The 14,587-nt window shown below is 42.3% G+C and overlaps 1 protein-coding gene across 1 annotated transcript in view; it reads left to right on the top strand.

The window, feature by feature from the left end:
• The first annotated feature begins 268 nt into the window (after window positions 1-268).
• SLC26A7 (solute carrier family 26 member 7) overlaps window positions 269-14,587 on the top strand; it is a 65,642-nt gene continuing 51,323 nt past the window's right edge. The window contains exons 1-2 of the mRNA XM_033155548.1: window positions 269-1,301; window positions 11,797-11,907. Coding sequence (XP_033011439.1) covers window positions 1,109-1,301; window positions 11,797-11,907 — 304 coding nt within the window. The 5' untranslated portion in view covers window positions 269-1,108. The remainder of the gene's footprint in view (window positions 1,302-11,796; window positions 11,908-14,587) is intronic.

Raw genomic sequence — 14,587 nt, forward strand, 5'->3', positions numbered from 1 at the left:
GTATTTTGTCTGAGACCTGGAGAGCCACGGCCAGTCATAGGCAATACTGGGGCCAAATAGACGACAGCTCCCAATGTTGCCATGATGGCCCGTTTCTGAAGCAGCCTCCCTACCGGTAGCTGTTCCTTTAACGGCAATTTAATCTACAGCAATTGCAGGCGGGGATCACATTTAGCTCATAGTCACAAAATGTAGACCATGTTGGCTATAAAAAGCTTCACCTGATCATTTCTGCATATCAAAACCCTTCTTAAAGGGGAAGGAACAGGCTAAATCAGGGGGGTTGTACATAGCCAATTGGTAAGCTTGCCAGCTTACCTGAAAAGGTCTCCCTGTTTGTTTTCAGCTGGTATCAACTGTGCCAAGACATGTGGGCAGTCTAATCCACGAGCTCCTGTTCCAAATAGAATGTTTTAATTAAAGTGTCATGTTGCAAGAGGTCTAGCTAAATTCACTGAGCATGTTTGCCAGCACCAGGGATTCGGAGCAACTTTTTAATGCACTGATGAGTTTTTCCTCTGGCTAGAAAGGGAGGGACAGAAGTTCTGTGTAGTGTTTCCCTTGCACAAAAAAAGACAAATTGCTGCTTCTCTCTCTCTCTCTCTTTTTAAATGGTTGGCAAGGAGACTCCTGTCTGCCTGGGCACTTCCTGCTTTCATTAGCATAGCCCAACCCACATCGAACAAACGCCCAGCACTACCTCATTTTAATGCTGGACCCAGGCCAAACGTACAAGCACTACCCTGAATATAAGGAGGAGAATGACTGCAAAGAGAACCATAAACTGTCATAAGGCTAGACCACATCTCTGGCTAGGGCAGAAAAATATTGTGCTGAACATGAACAGCCTTTTAGATAGTTTGCATGGTTGAAAGCAAAACATACTCAGCAAGGTTCTGACACTGGAAGAAAGAAGGGGAGGGAGATAAAAGAATGGGTGTTTCTTTCACAGGTCTGAAAGTATAACCTGACAGAAGAATAAGCGAATTTCATACCAACTGGGTGCAGTTCAACAGAGGCAGTGTTTTTTTCTTCTTCCCTTTTTTATTATTTTCTTCTGCTACAGAAGAAGGAACATTGTAAAGGAAAGGGGTAGTGGGAACACAGCATGGCAGGGGCCAAGCGAAAAAAGAAAAATGCCATCTGGAGAAACATCCATGCACTTCGCTACGAAGACTTCAAACTGTGGTGTGTAAGGAGGCTCCCTGTTCTGGAGTGGGCGCCAAACTACAACTGGAAAGCAGACCTGCTTCCCGACACAATTTCTGGGATGATGCTGGCTGTTCAGCAGGTGACTCAAGGTACTGTGCTGGAAACGGGATCTGATAGCTGTTTAGCATACAGGTTGAACTGCTCAAGCCTGTGCTTGTCTCCTACCAGAACTAATGGGGATTGGCATTTCCCCCATCCCCTTTCCTTATCCTTGACCCATTCGGCGTAACTTACAGCGGAAGCCTACATGTGTTTACGTGGAAGTAAATTCCGCTGTATTCGAGGGTGCTTGCTTGCAGATTAAATGTGCCTTAACCTTGCTGAAATAAATGGGCATTTCTCGCCTTGAACATGCAAGCACACAACAATACTAATATGTGTTTGGCAGCATTTGTGTGTGCGTGTACATACAGCATATAAATTGGGTGCCATCCAACGGCATATATAAGAGCGATTCTTGCTTGTCGTTCCACTCTCCTTTAAAAAATAATTATACCTGTGCAGAGAGGTTTACTGCTGCTCGCAGCAGAACCCTTTAATTATGAAGTGAAATTCACAGTACAGTTCTATGCATGCTGATGCAGAAGTACATCCCATTCTGTTCAGAGGGATGTGTAGTAGGATTGTAGCCTTAACCCTTTACTAATCTATCTGCTTTTACCCTCCTTTGTTGGTTGTTGCAGTGCTTTAGTGTACAATGTTTGCAATGAGAACAGCACACTTATACTGACCTACCTTACAGGGTTCTTGTGCGGATTACTGCTTACCAAGATAATGGTTGTGAAGCATTTTGAATGCCATAAACTGATACGTAAATGCTAAGTATTATTAAAATTATTCTATGAAAATCTCGCAATTCACCTTGAAAGTAGCATCTTTCTCTTCCCCTGCTCATATGAGAGAAACAGTGAAGGGACAGACAAACATTAGCATTACCCCCTAGTGTTACCTGCCATTCCCTTGTCAGCAACAGCCAATAAGCCACAAAGAGTTTAGCACATAAAATAGTTCCTTGTTACATGTTTATCACGGTAGTCAAAATTGTGATCTTTTGCAGGCATGTTTAGGGAAGTTTTTAATGTGTGACATTTTAATGTATTTTAATCTTTGTTGGAAGCCACCCAGAGTGGCTGGGGAAACGCAGCCAGATGGGTGGGAAATAATAATAATAATAATAATAATAATAATAATAATAATAATTAATAATAGTAGTAGTAGTAATAATTGTCTTCTGAGATGTACTGTAAATTGCCATTGAAAGCTGTAATAAAAATCAGGGTGGAGCTCCAATCTAGTTTGGTTGCCATAGGTATGAAGAAATCTTCCCCTGGCTGATACCCGGAGAAAAAAAAAACAGATGTGAAAAGTACAAAACTGCTTAAATAGTTTTTGGAGAAATTAAGGTTTCTGTCATGTTATATATGACATTTCAGAGAAATCCCCCATTCAGTGTATTGTGAAAACAGCTGAAAGATCATTCAGAGGCAAACATTTTGTGAAAGCTGTTCTTTTACAGATTCCCTAACAGCTAGCCTTAGTCCTCATTCATGCATTGAAAATTATAAGTGCTCCTTTAATTGAATTATTCTGCAGCTGGAACCAACCGGTTTGTGTAAGTATTTATGCTTTTGGAGTAATTAGGAACATCTGCACCGGCATGGTTTAACTTTAAAGACCTTAATACTGTAGTACTGTAAAGGATCTTGTTTCACTGGTACACTCATAGACAACAATTGCAATTAAAACACAGCTAACAATGGTATGTATGAAGCCAACCAAAATATTGAATTAAGAGGCAGGCAAGAGTAGGTAGTACTTTTCTCCAGCCTTCTTTTTTGGATTCCCACAAAAGAGTTCTTGGACTTTATTAGCTACAGCTTAGAATATGCAGGTGATGCTAAAGAAAACTACCATTTTCATTACATATGAAGCTGCCTTTATATCAGGTGAGACCATTGATCCAATGAGCCCAATATTTTCCTGTCAGCAGTGGCTCCCCAAGGACTCAGGCAGAGGGCTTTCCCCCATCACCTGCTATCCTGTCCATCTGTATTATCTAATATAGTGGAGTTGCCAGAGATCTTCTGCCTGTAAAATACCGGTAGATACCTGAAGAAGTGTGCATGCACATGAAAGCTCATGCCAAGAACAAACTTAGTTGGTCTCTAAAGTGCTACTGGAAGGATTTATTTATTTTTTATTTTGTTTAAGCTAATGGTTGTCAGCATAGCATTTCATTTAGTCATCTATAAACTTAGTACAGCAGCATTTTCTAGCTCAGGACGTTGTTGGACTCCAACTGTCATCAGCCTCAGCCAGCATGGCCAGTGGTCAAGGAGGATGGAAGTCTGTCTATCTATCTATCTATCTATCTATCTATCTATCTATCTATCTATCTATCTATATCTTCATTCTCACCCACTTCTGCTTGTGGCATGTGGGCAATTGCAGTGTGGCTGCTTCCTGTGCCAATCAGAGAATGTCAGAAGCCCTAGGTCATGTAGCAAAATCTCATGTCATCATACTTTACAGGATAACATAGCACTGGGGTACTCATATCTAGCTTTTCCTATGTAGCTAGGAGCTTCCAATGATATCATCATGATGTAGAAAGGAACCACAGGAAGTCATGAGGATCATACAAGAGGGCGAGGCTTTAATATAAAGCAGATTCCAATTAAGCTTCCATTTAAAGGAGATTCTACAATTCCCTAGGCAACTTATTCCATTGGTAACATATTCTATTGTTCTCTGAGAAGGAAGCACTCTCTTGGTATCTGCAGCCTACATCTGCTTTGACATTTGCTTGAATCCACAGGATAAATGGCTGTCTGAGCCATGGAATTACTCTGTTAACCAAACAGGTTTTGCCCAAGTGTTTTCTTCCACCTTTTGACTTTGGATCATTACCTTTAAGGAATGTTCAGATGCCATTCTGTCAAGCTGTACTGTTCATTCTGCCCCGGCACAGGATGATTTTGTTCTTTAAAAACTTGTACAATATCTAAATGCTAATGAGAGATTTGATAGAAAAAAATTGAAAAGGGGGACAGAATCAGATAGCATGGATGTGAATCCCGTAGCAGACACACACACAAAGAAGGGGTGACAAACTGGAGTCTAAACACTTCATTCAGAAGATGTCCAAGGGCTGCACTCAGTTTTCAGTGTTTGATTTGGGGTGTGGGAGGCAATAAAAGGACTGGTAGTTAATTACTAAGTACATTCGTTACCATCCAATCCTAATGTTCAAAAAAACTTTCATCAACACTGCTGTTGCTCCTAATCACCAGTTTCCACCCAGACCTTAAGATCCTCTTGCAATTCTAAGCCCCCTATCATTCAGAGTGCTTCCATCCTGCAGTTTATTATGGACTCTGCACTGTTTTGCATGCAAGTTTTGCTCAGCATTGATAGAATGTTGTCTTCATCAAAAGGCTGCCCTGTGTTATTTTCCTATTTAACCATGATTTACGCGGAAAATCTGATAAGAAAGCAAAACCTATGAAAAATGGTCTGGATTAAAAGAGGAGATGTTGTAGGATATCATTTTGATGAGGATGGCATTGTGTGAACACAGCAAAAAAATTGAATGTTTGAGCAGCACCAAAACTGCCATGTGGAAGTGCCATGAAGCCCATGTACCACTGCTTGCTCTCCAAAATCCTCTTATACTCCAAAGCAGCTATCTTCACCAATCATGCCACCTAAATATCTCCTCTATTGGCTACAGACAACTGCTTCCTATCGCTTTTGGCTTCGTGTCAGCATGTAGCCAATAGTGCACTCTCTATCCTTTTTGAGGCTTGTGCTGCTAATATAAAAGGATGTCAGAGAGTTCAATGTTTAAGATATTGTAGTAATGGGCGCTATTGGTAGGCTAATCCTTTTGCTTCCTTTCTGTTCAGATGGGCGAGTAATTTATGTGGAGTGAGCTAAGAGTGCCATAGTCTGCCATAGAAACTTTGAAGGCAGGAGGTTTACAGTCCAGCTCGGAGGTGTGAAACCTTAGGCCAGGGGTCAAATGAAGTCCTCCAGGCTCTCACTCTGGCCTTTGAAAATTTCTCCAGCTCACACCCTTCACAGGCGCTATTTCACACCCCAGATATTTTTTGCGTGGCTAGAATATGTTCTTGAGCCCTGCTAATGCCTCTTGCTTGTCTGAATGGAGAATAGAGGATTGTGAGAATGTAGAAATGTCAGATGTGAGTCAGCAGTAAATCACACTGTTCAAGTTGGAATTAACTCTTTACTGTATTAGCAAAAACCTGATCCACACAGGAGCGTCAAGCCTAAGGAGCAGAGTAACTCATCACTGGTTGGCCTTGCCCCCATGAAACAATTGCTGAGCAGCCCAGTGAGATATGTGGAGTATAAGTAGCAATCAATCAATCAATCAATCAATCAATCAATCAATCAGCAAGCCTCCTCACAGCTGCCTAAGTCCCCTCCTCTCTGGGGTTTCCCCCCAAGCAATCAGAGACTGCATGTCACCAATCCCTCTTCCACCCTTCAAGCCTTTCCTGGTCCTGGGAGACCAGAGGGGGGGTGGAGCTTGTCACAGCAGGAGGGGGAAGCACCTGTGACTTTTCACCAACCTGACTCATCTCTGCCTCTTGGCCCCTCTCCTCCTCTGCTTCAGCTTCTGCCTCTGATTCCAGACTTCTCTCTGCCACAGATTCTCACAGCTCACTGAGCCCTGTTACCCCTTCAGCTTGTGACACTTCCTCTTCCCAGTCTTCTCCCTATTCTTCCTCTCACCACTCATTGTCATCCCACTACCACTCCGTGGGCTGGCACATGGCCCTTGGAAGATGGACCAGAAAGAAATGTGGTCCTTGGACTGAAAAGGTTCTCCTCCACCCCTACTCTTTCGGATGCTCATATGGCTCATGCCTCTCAAACCACTCGTATGCCTTGCCTGTACAAAAGCATTCATTGAATTTGGAACCAATTCAGAGAGCCACATTGTTAAAGTGAATACACGGTAGTGCATTTATGGGTCCAGCTTTGGCAGAACCACTTGAGGATTGGTCAGAATGTGGAGGGATTCAATCACTGATGTGGATGAATAAGTGACAACTTACCTGTAATGAATTTAAATTTATTAGCCATTACACATTTCTCATTCCTGCTTCATTGGGGTCGTATGTGAACATCTGAAATGGTGCAATTCTCAAATGAATGTCATATTTGTTTAGTGAATGCTTAGATTGGATCTGGAGATACTTTTCCCTAACACAATTTCTCATCCATTTCAATCCCCCTACTCCAGTGCCCTAAACTTAATTTTAAGAAACATAGAAATCCATCCCTCAATTGGTTTCATAAGCACTGTAAGAGGAATAATAATTGCAAGACTAATCTGTTGTTTGTATTTGAACTGATGGATGATGCAACACTGATGAGTGTTTTCTTTTTGTATTCCCTGAAGAGAGAACAGAGCTCTGTTACCTGACACTATAAAAAGACAGAGGTATATATTAGCTTAGATAGCTTTTTTAAAAAACGGATTAGACAAATTCATGGAAGATAAATCCATCAAAGGCTATTTACTCATGATAGCTATGTGGACCTTCCATTTGGATGAAATGGATCACGTAGACCCATATTAATCTGTTTTCAGGCCTGGTTATATTATGGAAACCGCTTTTGTAGCACCAGTTTGTTTCTGGATGAGGGTTTATTGGAATAGAGTGGGGGATTTTTCCACTACTGTGGTTGAATAATTGGATAAATTTGCTCAAGGGGATGGGGGAATAATATAAAAGGAAGATGGAAGGTCAAATGAAAGTAGAGAGGGAAAGTAGCAAGCAAAGGTTCCTAGCAGTGGAAGGAAACATATGAGGAATCTAGTGAGTCCATTGCTGGATTAGAGTGCTTGGAAATATGATAAGTCTCTATTAGGTTCTAATGGCTGGTCCTTAGAGTCAGAGAAGGAAAACCAAGGAGCTCAGACAGTATGGCTAGCTCTTAATAGCCTGGATGGTGTTGAGAAGGTCTCACCACTGGCCATGGAACTACGAGAGAATGGATGAGGAAGAACTGCTAGGCTCAGCAGCTCAGTGTTCTGAAATAGCTTTGAATATACATTGGATGGACTCGTTTCATGATTTTCATCCTATTTGGCAAAGGGAGACATCTCTTTTGCTTATATGGTTGCACATCCTTCAAAAGATTCATATCCTTTGCCTCGGCATCACTGATCAATCTGCGATTACAGGCGTAATTAATTGCAAATCAATAGCTCAGTTTTCCCCAAGGATCTAGCCAGATGTTCTGGCTTGAGGACAGATATTTTATAGTGTCCCACGCTTCCCAAGTTTTATTCTACTTATATCACTACCACCTTCTCCAAGACTTTGGCCACAAGTGCCAGGTAGAGAAGTTGCTTTTAATCCTTGGTTTCCCATGAGGCTGACGATTTATGTAGTTTTTACTAACTCATTTGCCTCACATAAAAATGGCCCTTTAACTTGAACTGTGCAGTTATAATTAAACAGAAGAACAAGAGGAATCATTGCTCTTAAAACAAAGCTAGCTAGCAAAGGATTAGAGCCATGGGCTGTGGGACAAAGCCCATGTATTACCTAAGGTAGCTCTAAATTTTATACTTGGCTTGTGGGTTTCTCAGAAAGCCAAGGAACTTAAGACTTCATGAGCTGGCAAAAAACCTAAAAATTGGCAGTCTTTCTTAGGCTGCTGGTGTACATGCTTGAAACTTGTACTTAAAAACCAGAAGGCGGATCATGTGTCTCAATGAGTCTTCCATCCAGCAACATCTGAAACTCCAGAAGGCTAAGGGCATCAGTTAAACTCAAAAGATGCAGAGGAACATTCTTGGTAGATGCAAGCACTCCTGTTAAATATGCTGGCTTCTTTGTCCCATGGTACGTCACCCAGAATGCTTACATTCCTCTGAAATTGGTTATATTTATATGCTTAACAGCACAATCCTATGCATGCCTACCAAGAAGGAATCACCCCCAGGTTAGTTCAGTTGGACTTTCTTGTAGGTAAATGTGTGTATAGGATTGCAGCCTGTGCGTTCTTCAACCCAGTTTGAACCACTGAAAAGGTTCGTTCTCATGTTGCCACCCTCTGGACCTCCATGGAGGGGGCTCAAGAAGATGGGTGTCAGATGACTATTGCTGGCTCCACATTGGTTTATGTGGGAAGAAGTGGTCCCTGAAGTATTGGGGTCCTTTATAGATCAAAACCAGTACTTTGAACTGAGCCTGGAAACTAATAGTACCTTCATGCCAGAATTGGTTTTGTACGTTCGGACCATCCTGCACTGGTCAGCAATCTGGCTGCTGAATTCTGCACCAGTTACAAAACGGACATTTGGGTCAGTGATTTTGTGGCCAGATACCAAAACTGCTAAAGTTACCTTCCCTTTTCTTTGTGCATGCCTATTTATTATAAGCACTCCCATTTCATTCTTTCATTTCATATACAACCTGTCTTTCCTTCAAGGATTTCTAAGTGCTATATATGGTCCCTCCCCTCTACATTTGACCCTCACAGCAACAGCCCTGTGAGATAGATTAGGCTGAGAAATAGTGACTAATCTGGCTCAGTGGTCATTCATTGAGTTCTTTGTGGCTGAGAGGGGATTCAAACCTGGGTCTCCTCAGCTCTCATTCAGCACTTGAACTGCCATGCCACACTGGCCCTCATCTACACAAGGGGTGGACTCTTAAAGCAGCCCTTCCACTCCTGTCAGCGTTCATCTTTAAGAACAACAGTGTTCTTATTGTTAAATACCAAAGTTGTTTCTTTAAAAAGGTAAAAAAAAAAAAGGCAGCTTGGCTTTGCGTAGGATTTCCTGCTTTAAGTACAAATTCTCACACACAGAGTAAAAACATGCGCAGGTAAGAAGGCTAACTATGTAGTCCTTCATGCTTGGCAATGATCGTGCCTGGTGTTATGGGATGGTTGGACAGAGCCAAGAATAAAAATTCTTCCTGTGACTGGACACAATGCTCTCTGACTACATTCTTGCCTAGGTTTTGCAGGTGCTTTACCTAAGGCTTCATTCACCTGAAACATCCTGAGGCTGCCAACTATGATGCTATCATATAACTCTGATAGGTCCACATTTGGAATATTATATGCCATTTGGTCACCCATTTCTGGTTCCACTGAAAAGAGGTGGGAGGCGTGTAATAAATATAAATCAAATCTCAACAAGGGCTCTTAGACAAAACTACTCGAGAGAACGGCTTGATGGACAGTGGTGCTAATGAGACAAAGAGGCAAGAACTGAAGATTAATCTTTTCATACTTCATTCAGTGCTCATATGCCTTGACCTTTGTAGTGAGTTTTGGGGGCTATAATTCATACATTTTAAAAATACATTTAAAAGTACCAATATTCACTTTGATCATGCACCTTTATCTCACAGTTTAGACTATGGCAGGTTTTGTGGCTAGACACCAAATAACCCTGAAACTTAGTTTTAGGTACAGAAAGTTTACGAAGACTGCCTAATCTAATCTGTTTTCCATCACCACCTTTTCTCCCCCCCCCTTTGCCGCATACGTTTGCCATATTATGTAATTTGTCCACTCATGCATTCTAACTCTGGCAAAATGGTTAACTTGACTTTGGTCTTCACACTGAAGAACAGTTAGCACCTTAACAGAGCTCTGCTCTTCCACTCAGAGCTCATGTTACAGCACAGGGTTCATTATTACTTTGTAAAGCACTATGAACATTAATGGTAGAATGCATGAACCAGCCAAAGTAATGCATCTTCAAGTCCCATTTATTTCAAGACGAGCGTACGCTTGCCTCTCACCAATGGAAACCAATGGGATTTCAAAGTTCTTAGCTTTGACTGGATTGTGACCTTAATGTGTAGGCTGTTACTTCTTGTTAATGATTTACTTGTTTTCCCTCATGTTGTATTGACTTTAGGAAAGATTGTGGCAAGGAAATTATCTTATGTTCCTCTTGATCCTATTTAAAAGTCAGGTGTGAATAAGCCTTGTGTTTGTGACATTTGTAGATCTGTCCAGCAGGAACAATCTGAAAACTCTCTATGGGAGAAACAGCAGCTAAGTAATAGCACACATGCATTGCATGCAGAAGGTCTCAGACTCTTGCTTTGCCATCTCTAGATTTGTTTGTTTGCTTAAAACCAGGTAGCTGGTGATGTGAAATATCTGAGACTTCCAGATTCTGCAGCTGGAATAGACTGAGTAGTTAACTAAATTTTAAATGCACTATACCCATTAAAAGGACTGTATCTCCCTATTTGAACCTGCCTAGGTTTTGATATCTTCAGGGAAGGACCTTCTCTCAGTCTCACCACTCTTAAGGAGATGTTTGGCAAGGAGGACCTGTGAGATTACCTCCTTGGTGACTACCCCCAAGTTCTGGAACTTACTCCCATGGGAGACTAGGCACGCTGCCCCTCTGCTTTCCTTTCATTGGCAGGCAAAGGCTTTTTTGTTTGGACAGGTCTTTGGCCACTAACTGGCAGTTGTGATGATGTAGGTTTCAAACCAGAGACTTCCTCATAGTACAGTGGCTGAGATGGAATTCCCATAGGGAAGGGACTGTGGCTCGATGGTAGAGGGTCTGCCTTGTGTGCCAAGGGTTGCTGGTTCAATCTCTGGCCTCTCCATCTATAAAAGGATGAGGTTGAAGAAGATGGGAAAGTCCTCCGTTGCAGAGCAGATGCTTGTTAGATTAGAAAGCACTCACATAGCTTTATTGCGGTCCATAGACCAAAAGTACACGGTACAATAGTATATAATCAACAATTATTCAGGTGTTAGATCGGCCTTGGTAGCCAACAGAGGAACTTTAGCTTGTACATACTGAATTTTGCTACAGCCAGTGTAATAGTATCAATCTTATCCTCAAGGAGGGGAGCCTTGACTTGAGAAGAGTCAGCCATTCCAGGGTGCTCTGCTAATATTGAATTGATTTGTTGTTGTTCAGTCGTTCAGTCGTGTCCGACTCTTCGTAACCCCATGGACCAGAGCACACCCGGCAACCCTATCCTCCACTGCCTCCCGCAGTTTGGCCAAACTCATGCTATTGAATTGATTAGGTGGTGTCTAATCTGTTTATACAGACCACAGTGTAACAAAATGTGCTTCATAGATTCAACATCCTGGGAACATGGGCATAGCCTATCTTGGTATGATTAGAAATCAGTGGGCCAGATGGGCAAGTAGCCTGACTCAGCATAGGGCAGCTTCCTGTGTTCTTATGTATCATGCTACCCCACCTCTAAAAATGGTCAAAGAATGAGATTCTGATTACAGATTGCTATTAAAAACATAAGAAGAGCCTGCTGGATCAGGCTAATGGCCCACCTACTCCAGCATTCGGTTGTCGCGGCGGCCAACCGAATACCTGTGAGAAGCCCACAAGCAGGACCTGAGCACAACAGCATTCTTCCTGCTCATGATTTCCAGAAACTGGTATTCAGAGGCATAGGTAGAATGTTGTCATCATGGCTAATAGCCACTGATAGCTCCATGAACCTTTCTAATCCCCTTTTAAAGTTCTTCAGAATTTAATCTGATTTATTTCATAATTCCCATCTACCTTCTCTACAGGGCTTGCCTTTGCTGTTCTCTCTTCAGTGCATCCCGTGTTTGGCTTATATGGATCGCTCTTCCCTGCTATTATTTATGCCATATTTGGAATGGGACGCCACGTTGCCACAGGTAAGTGCTTCTGGATCCTTGAGTACCAGTTCTGAGAGCTTAGCAGGTCTGTTGGCTGACTCTCTTAATGTTGCCTTCGAGGTTAGCTCGCAGCGTACAATGAATAAAAATTAAACAAGTTGTTCTTCCATGGAAGGGCAGAACGCAGAATTAGCTTCCATTCGGCTTCTCTGAAAATCAAGCAGTCTTCGAGGATCAATGCACAAAGCTTTGCAACTTTTCTGACTCCATTCATTTGTAGGAACCCCATGTAAGTTCCGCGGAAGTAAATGGAATTTGGGTAACAGCAGCGCTTGATGCTTTCTGTGACACTCAAATTTGGCAATAGTTTTGTGGACTTCAGTAGTTGGACTATTCTGAACTCTTGCAGCTTGGAGGAGATAGAAATCACCCTCCAGAAATGAATTTGGTATTTTTTTGGTGCGTCTTTTATAACTACATTTTTTTCCTGTGCAATAAAACTATTTGGGGGGTGGGGAAAGCATGGTGAAGATCAATGTGGAACTGTATCTGCATCAGTAATATTGCACCAACACTATCTCCATAAGGACTCTCCACTTTGAGATCTGGCTGGTGCCTGCTAAAGGTCTGTCTCTTTCAAAAGGCCTTTGGATGCTAAGGTTTGGCCTTTGGCCTTTGAATGGATGGGTGTAGTTTTAGTTAAATGTGCTGTATTGTTTTGTTTGTATTCTCTTGTTTGTTTTATTGTTTCATTGCTATAATCTGCCCTGGGGTCTTTTGATGAAGTGCAGGATATTAAGTTTCAAAAATAAACAAAATAAACACATTATACCAGGGAGATTATATATATATCTATAAAATTTGCTCTAAGATGAAACATTCACATGGGAGAGCTCAGCCAAAGACAGTTTATTTGCTTATTTCCAGAAACAAAAAACAAGAGCTGCACAATGTTCGCCTGCTTTGAAACCAGAAGAGATTGTTATTATCATTTGGCTGACTCATATTCAGATAATCTCTCTCTCTCTCTCTCTCTCTCTCTCTCTCTCTCTCTCTCTCTGTGTGTGTGTGTGTGTGTTTGTGTGTGTCCCCTGCCTGGCTCTCTCTCTGACACACATACACATAAAGGTCTTTTTCTGATCCTTAGTTCCTTCATTATGTATGGATGTAAACATATAAATCCATATTATGTAGAACAGAAGAATAGTTAAGCAAGAAAGGGCAATCCTGCACCAGACATTTTGCCATTCTTCTAGGCAGCTGCACTGTATCATCCAAATCATTCATCCCTTACAAAGGACGCTGGAGCCCAACTCTCATACTAAGCAATTCCTGGCCAGGTTGTAGTCAGGATGGCGTCAGTGTGCATGCTACTGCCTCACCTCAAGCACTTGATTCACTCCATCTACCTTGACACCAAATGTTCTTTTCAATTGTGGCAGTGCTTTAAAAATAACAAGAGGTTACAGACCACAACATCAATGTCTGTAAGTCAGGACAGCTATATTTCCTCCTGTATCTAAGGCTAAATGCTTTGAATGTGCAGGAAAAGGAAAGAAACACCACATCGACTCAAAGAGAGGAGAGCAGACTCCTGTGCTTACTGGGGAATTTTTAAAAAAATGCTCTATTATTATTTAATTAGATGGTGAACAGAATTAAAAATCCTCACTCTGTAAGCACCAGAGTCTGTTCTCCTCTTTGTTTGACAGTACGTGTAGAATAAAAGTTTTTTTTGGGGGGGGGATCATGACCATGCTTCAGGGTGCCAGCTCCAGGGGGCTAAGCCCTTTTGGGGGCCCCTACATTTTGGGGGTAAGGCTGGGCCCCACCCCACAAATTACAAAGGCAAAGTGCGGAGCCGACCATGGCACAACTCCAGTAGCCGGCTCCCCCCCCCTCCTGCGGAGGTGATTGGATCTAGAAAGTCCAGCTTCCGTCACCCCTGACCATTATGCCATTCTGGCTAGGGCTGATGGGAATCTGGGGATCCACCAGTTGCCCAGCCCAGTCTTAGGTAATTTTCAAGTTAATATGGGCATCCCAGTGATGCTTACTCAGAACCAAAGAAGGGGTCCGTCTAAGATATTAATTTGAGAACTGATCTCTCAGAATGAGAAGCATGGTTTTTACAGAGAACATCTGGTCCCGGTTGCAGAAAACAATGGAGCTGGGTACGGGGGTCATGGCCTCCCTTTAGTTAATACGGGTTGGAAAGGATGGAGGAAGGGAAAGAGCTGTGGGAGCCTTTCAGATATTGGGGAGGGGAAATTCAGATTTGCGTGGAACCACACACAAAGCTATCCCCTCGGGGTTTGAAAAGCCCAAGTATATGCACATTCCCTTTGGTTGTTATGCTTTCTAAGGAGCAATCATTGTCTTTTGAGTAATTGCGTGGTTTTTTGAAAATGGTCTTTGTGCCAAAATGTGCATTCAGTGCTACATTTAACAGCTCTGTAGCAGCCATGTGGTCTGCTGGGAAAGCAGCATTCCGTCCAAAGTACATAGAATTTGCATCAGGACGTATGCAAAGCCTATTGTCAAAGGCCCCTTGCAACTTACTGGCAAGTTGGATTTGCATCTTGTGGCAAGTTCCTTGGCAGCGATCATAACTCTTGAGTCAGCAAAGTAGACATTACGTAGTTACTTCATTTAAAGTGTAGTAATTGCCCAACAGGGACAAGCTGGACTATTGGTTTCTTCAAGCAAAGCATTTAGG

This window comes from Lacerta agilis, chromosome 7, assembly GCF_009819535.1.
Source record: "Lacerta agilis isolate rLacAgi1 chromosome 7, rLacAgi1.pri, whole genome shotgun sequence".
NCBI lineage: Eukaryota > Metazoa > Chordata > Lepidosauria > Squamata > Lacertidae > Lacerta > Lacerta agilis.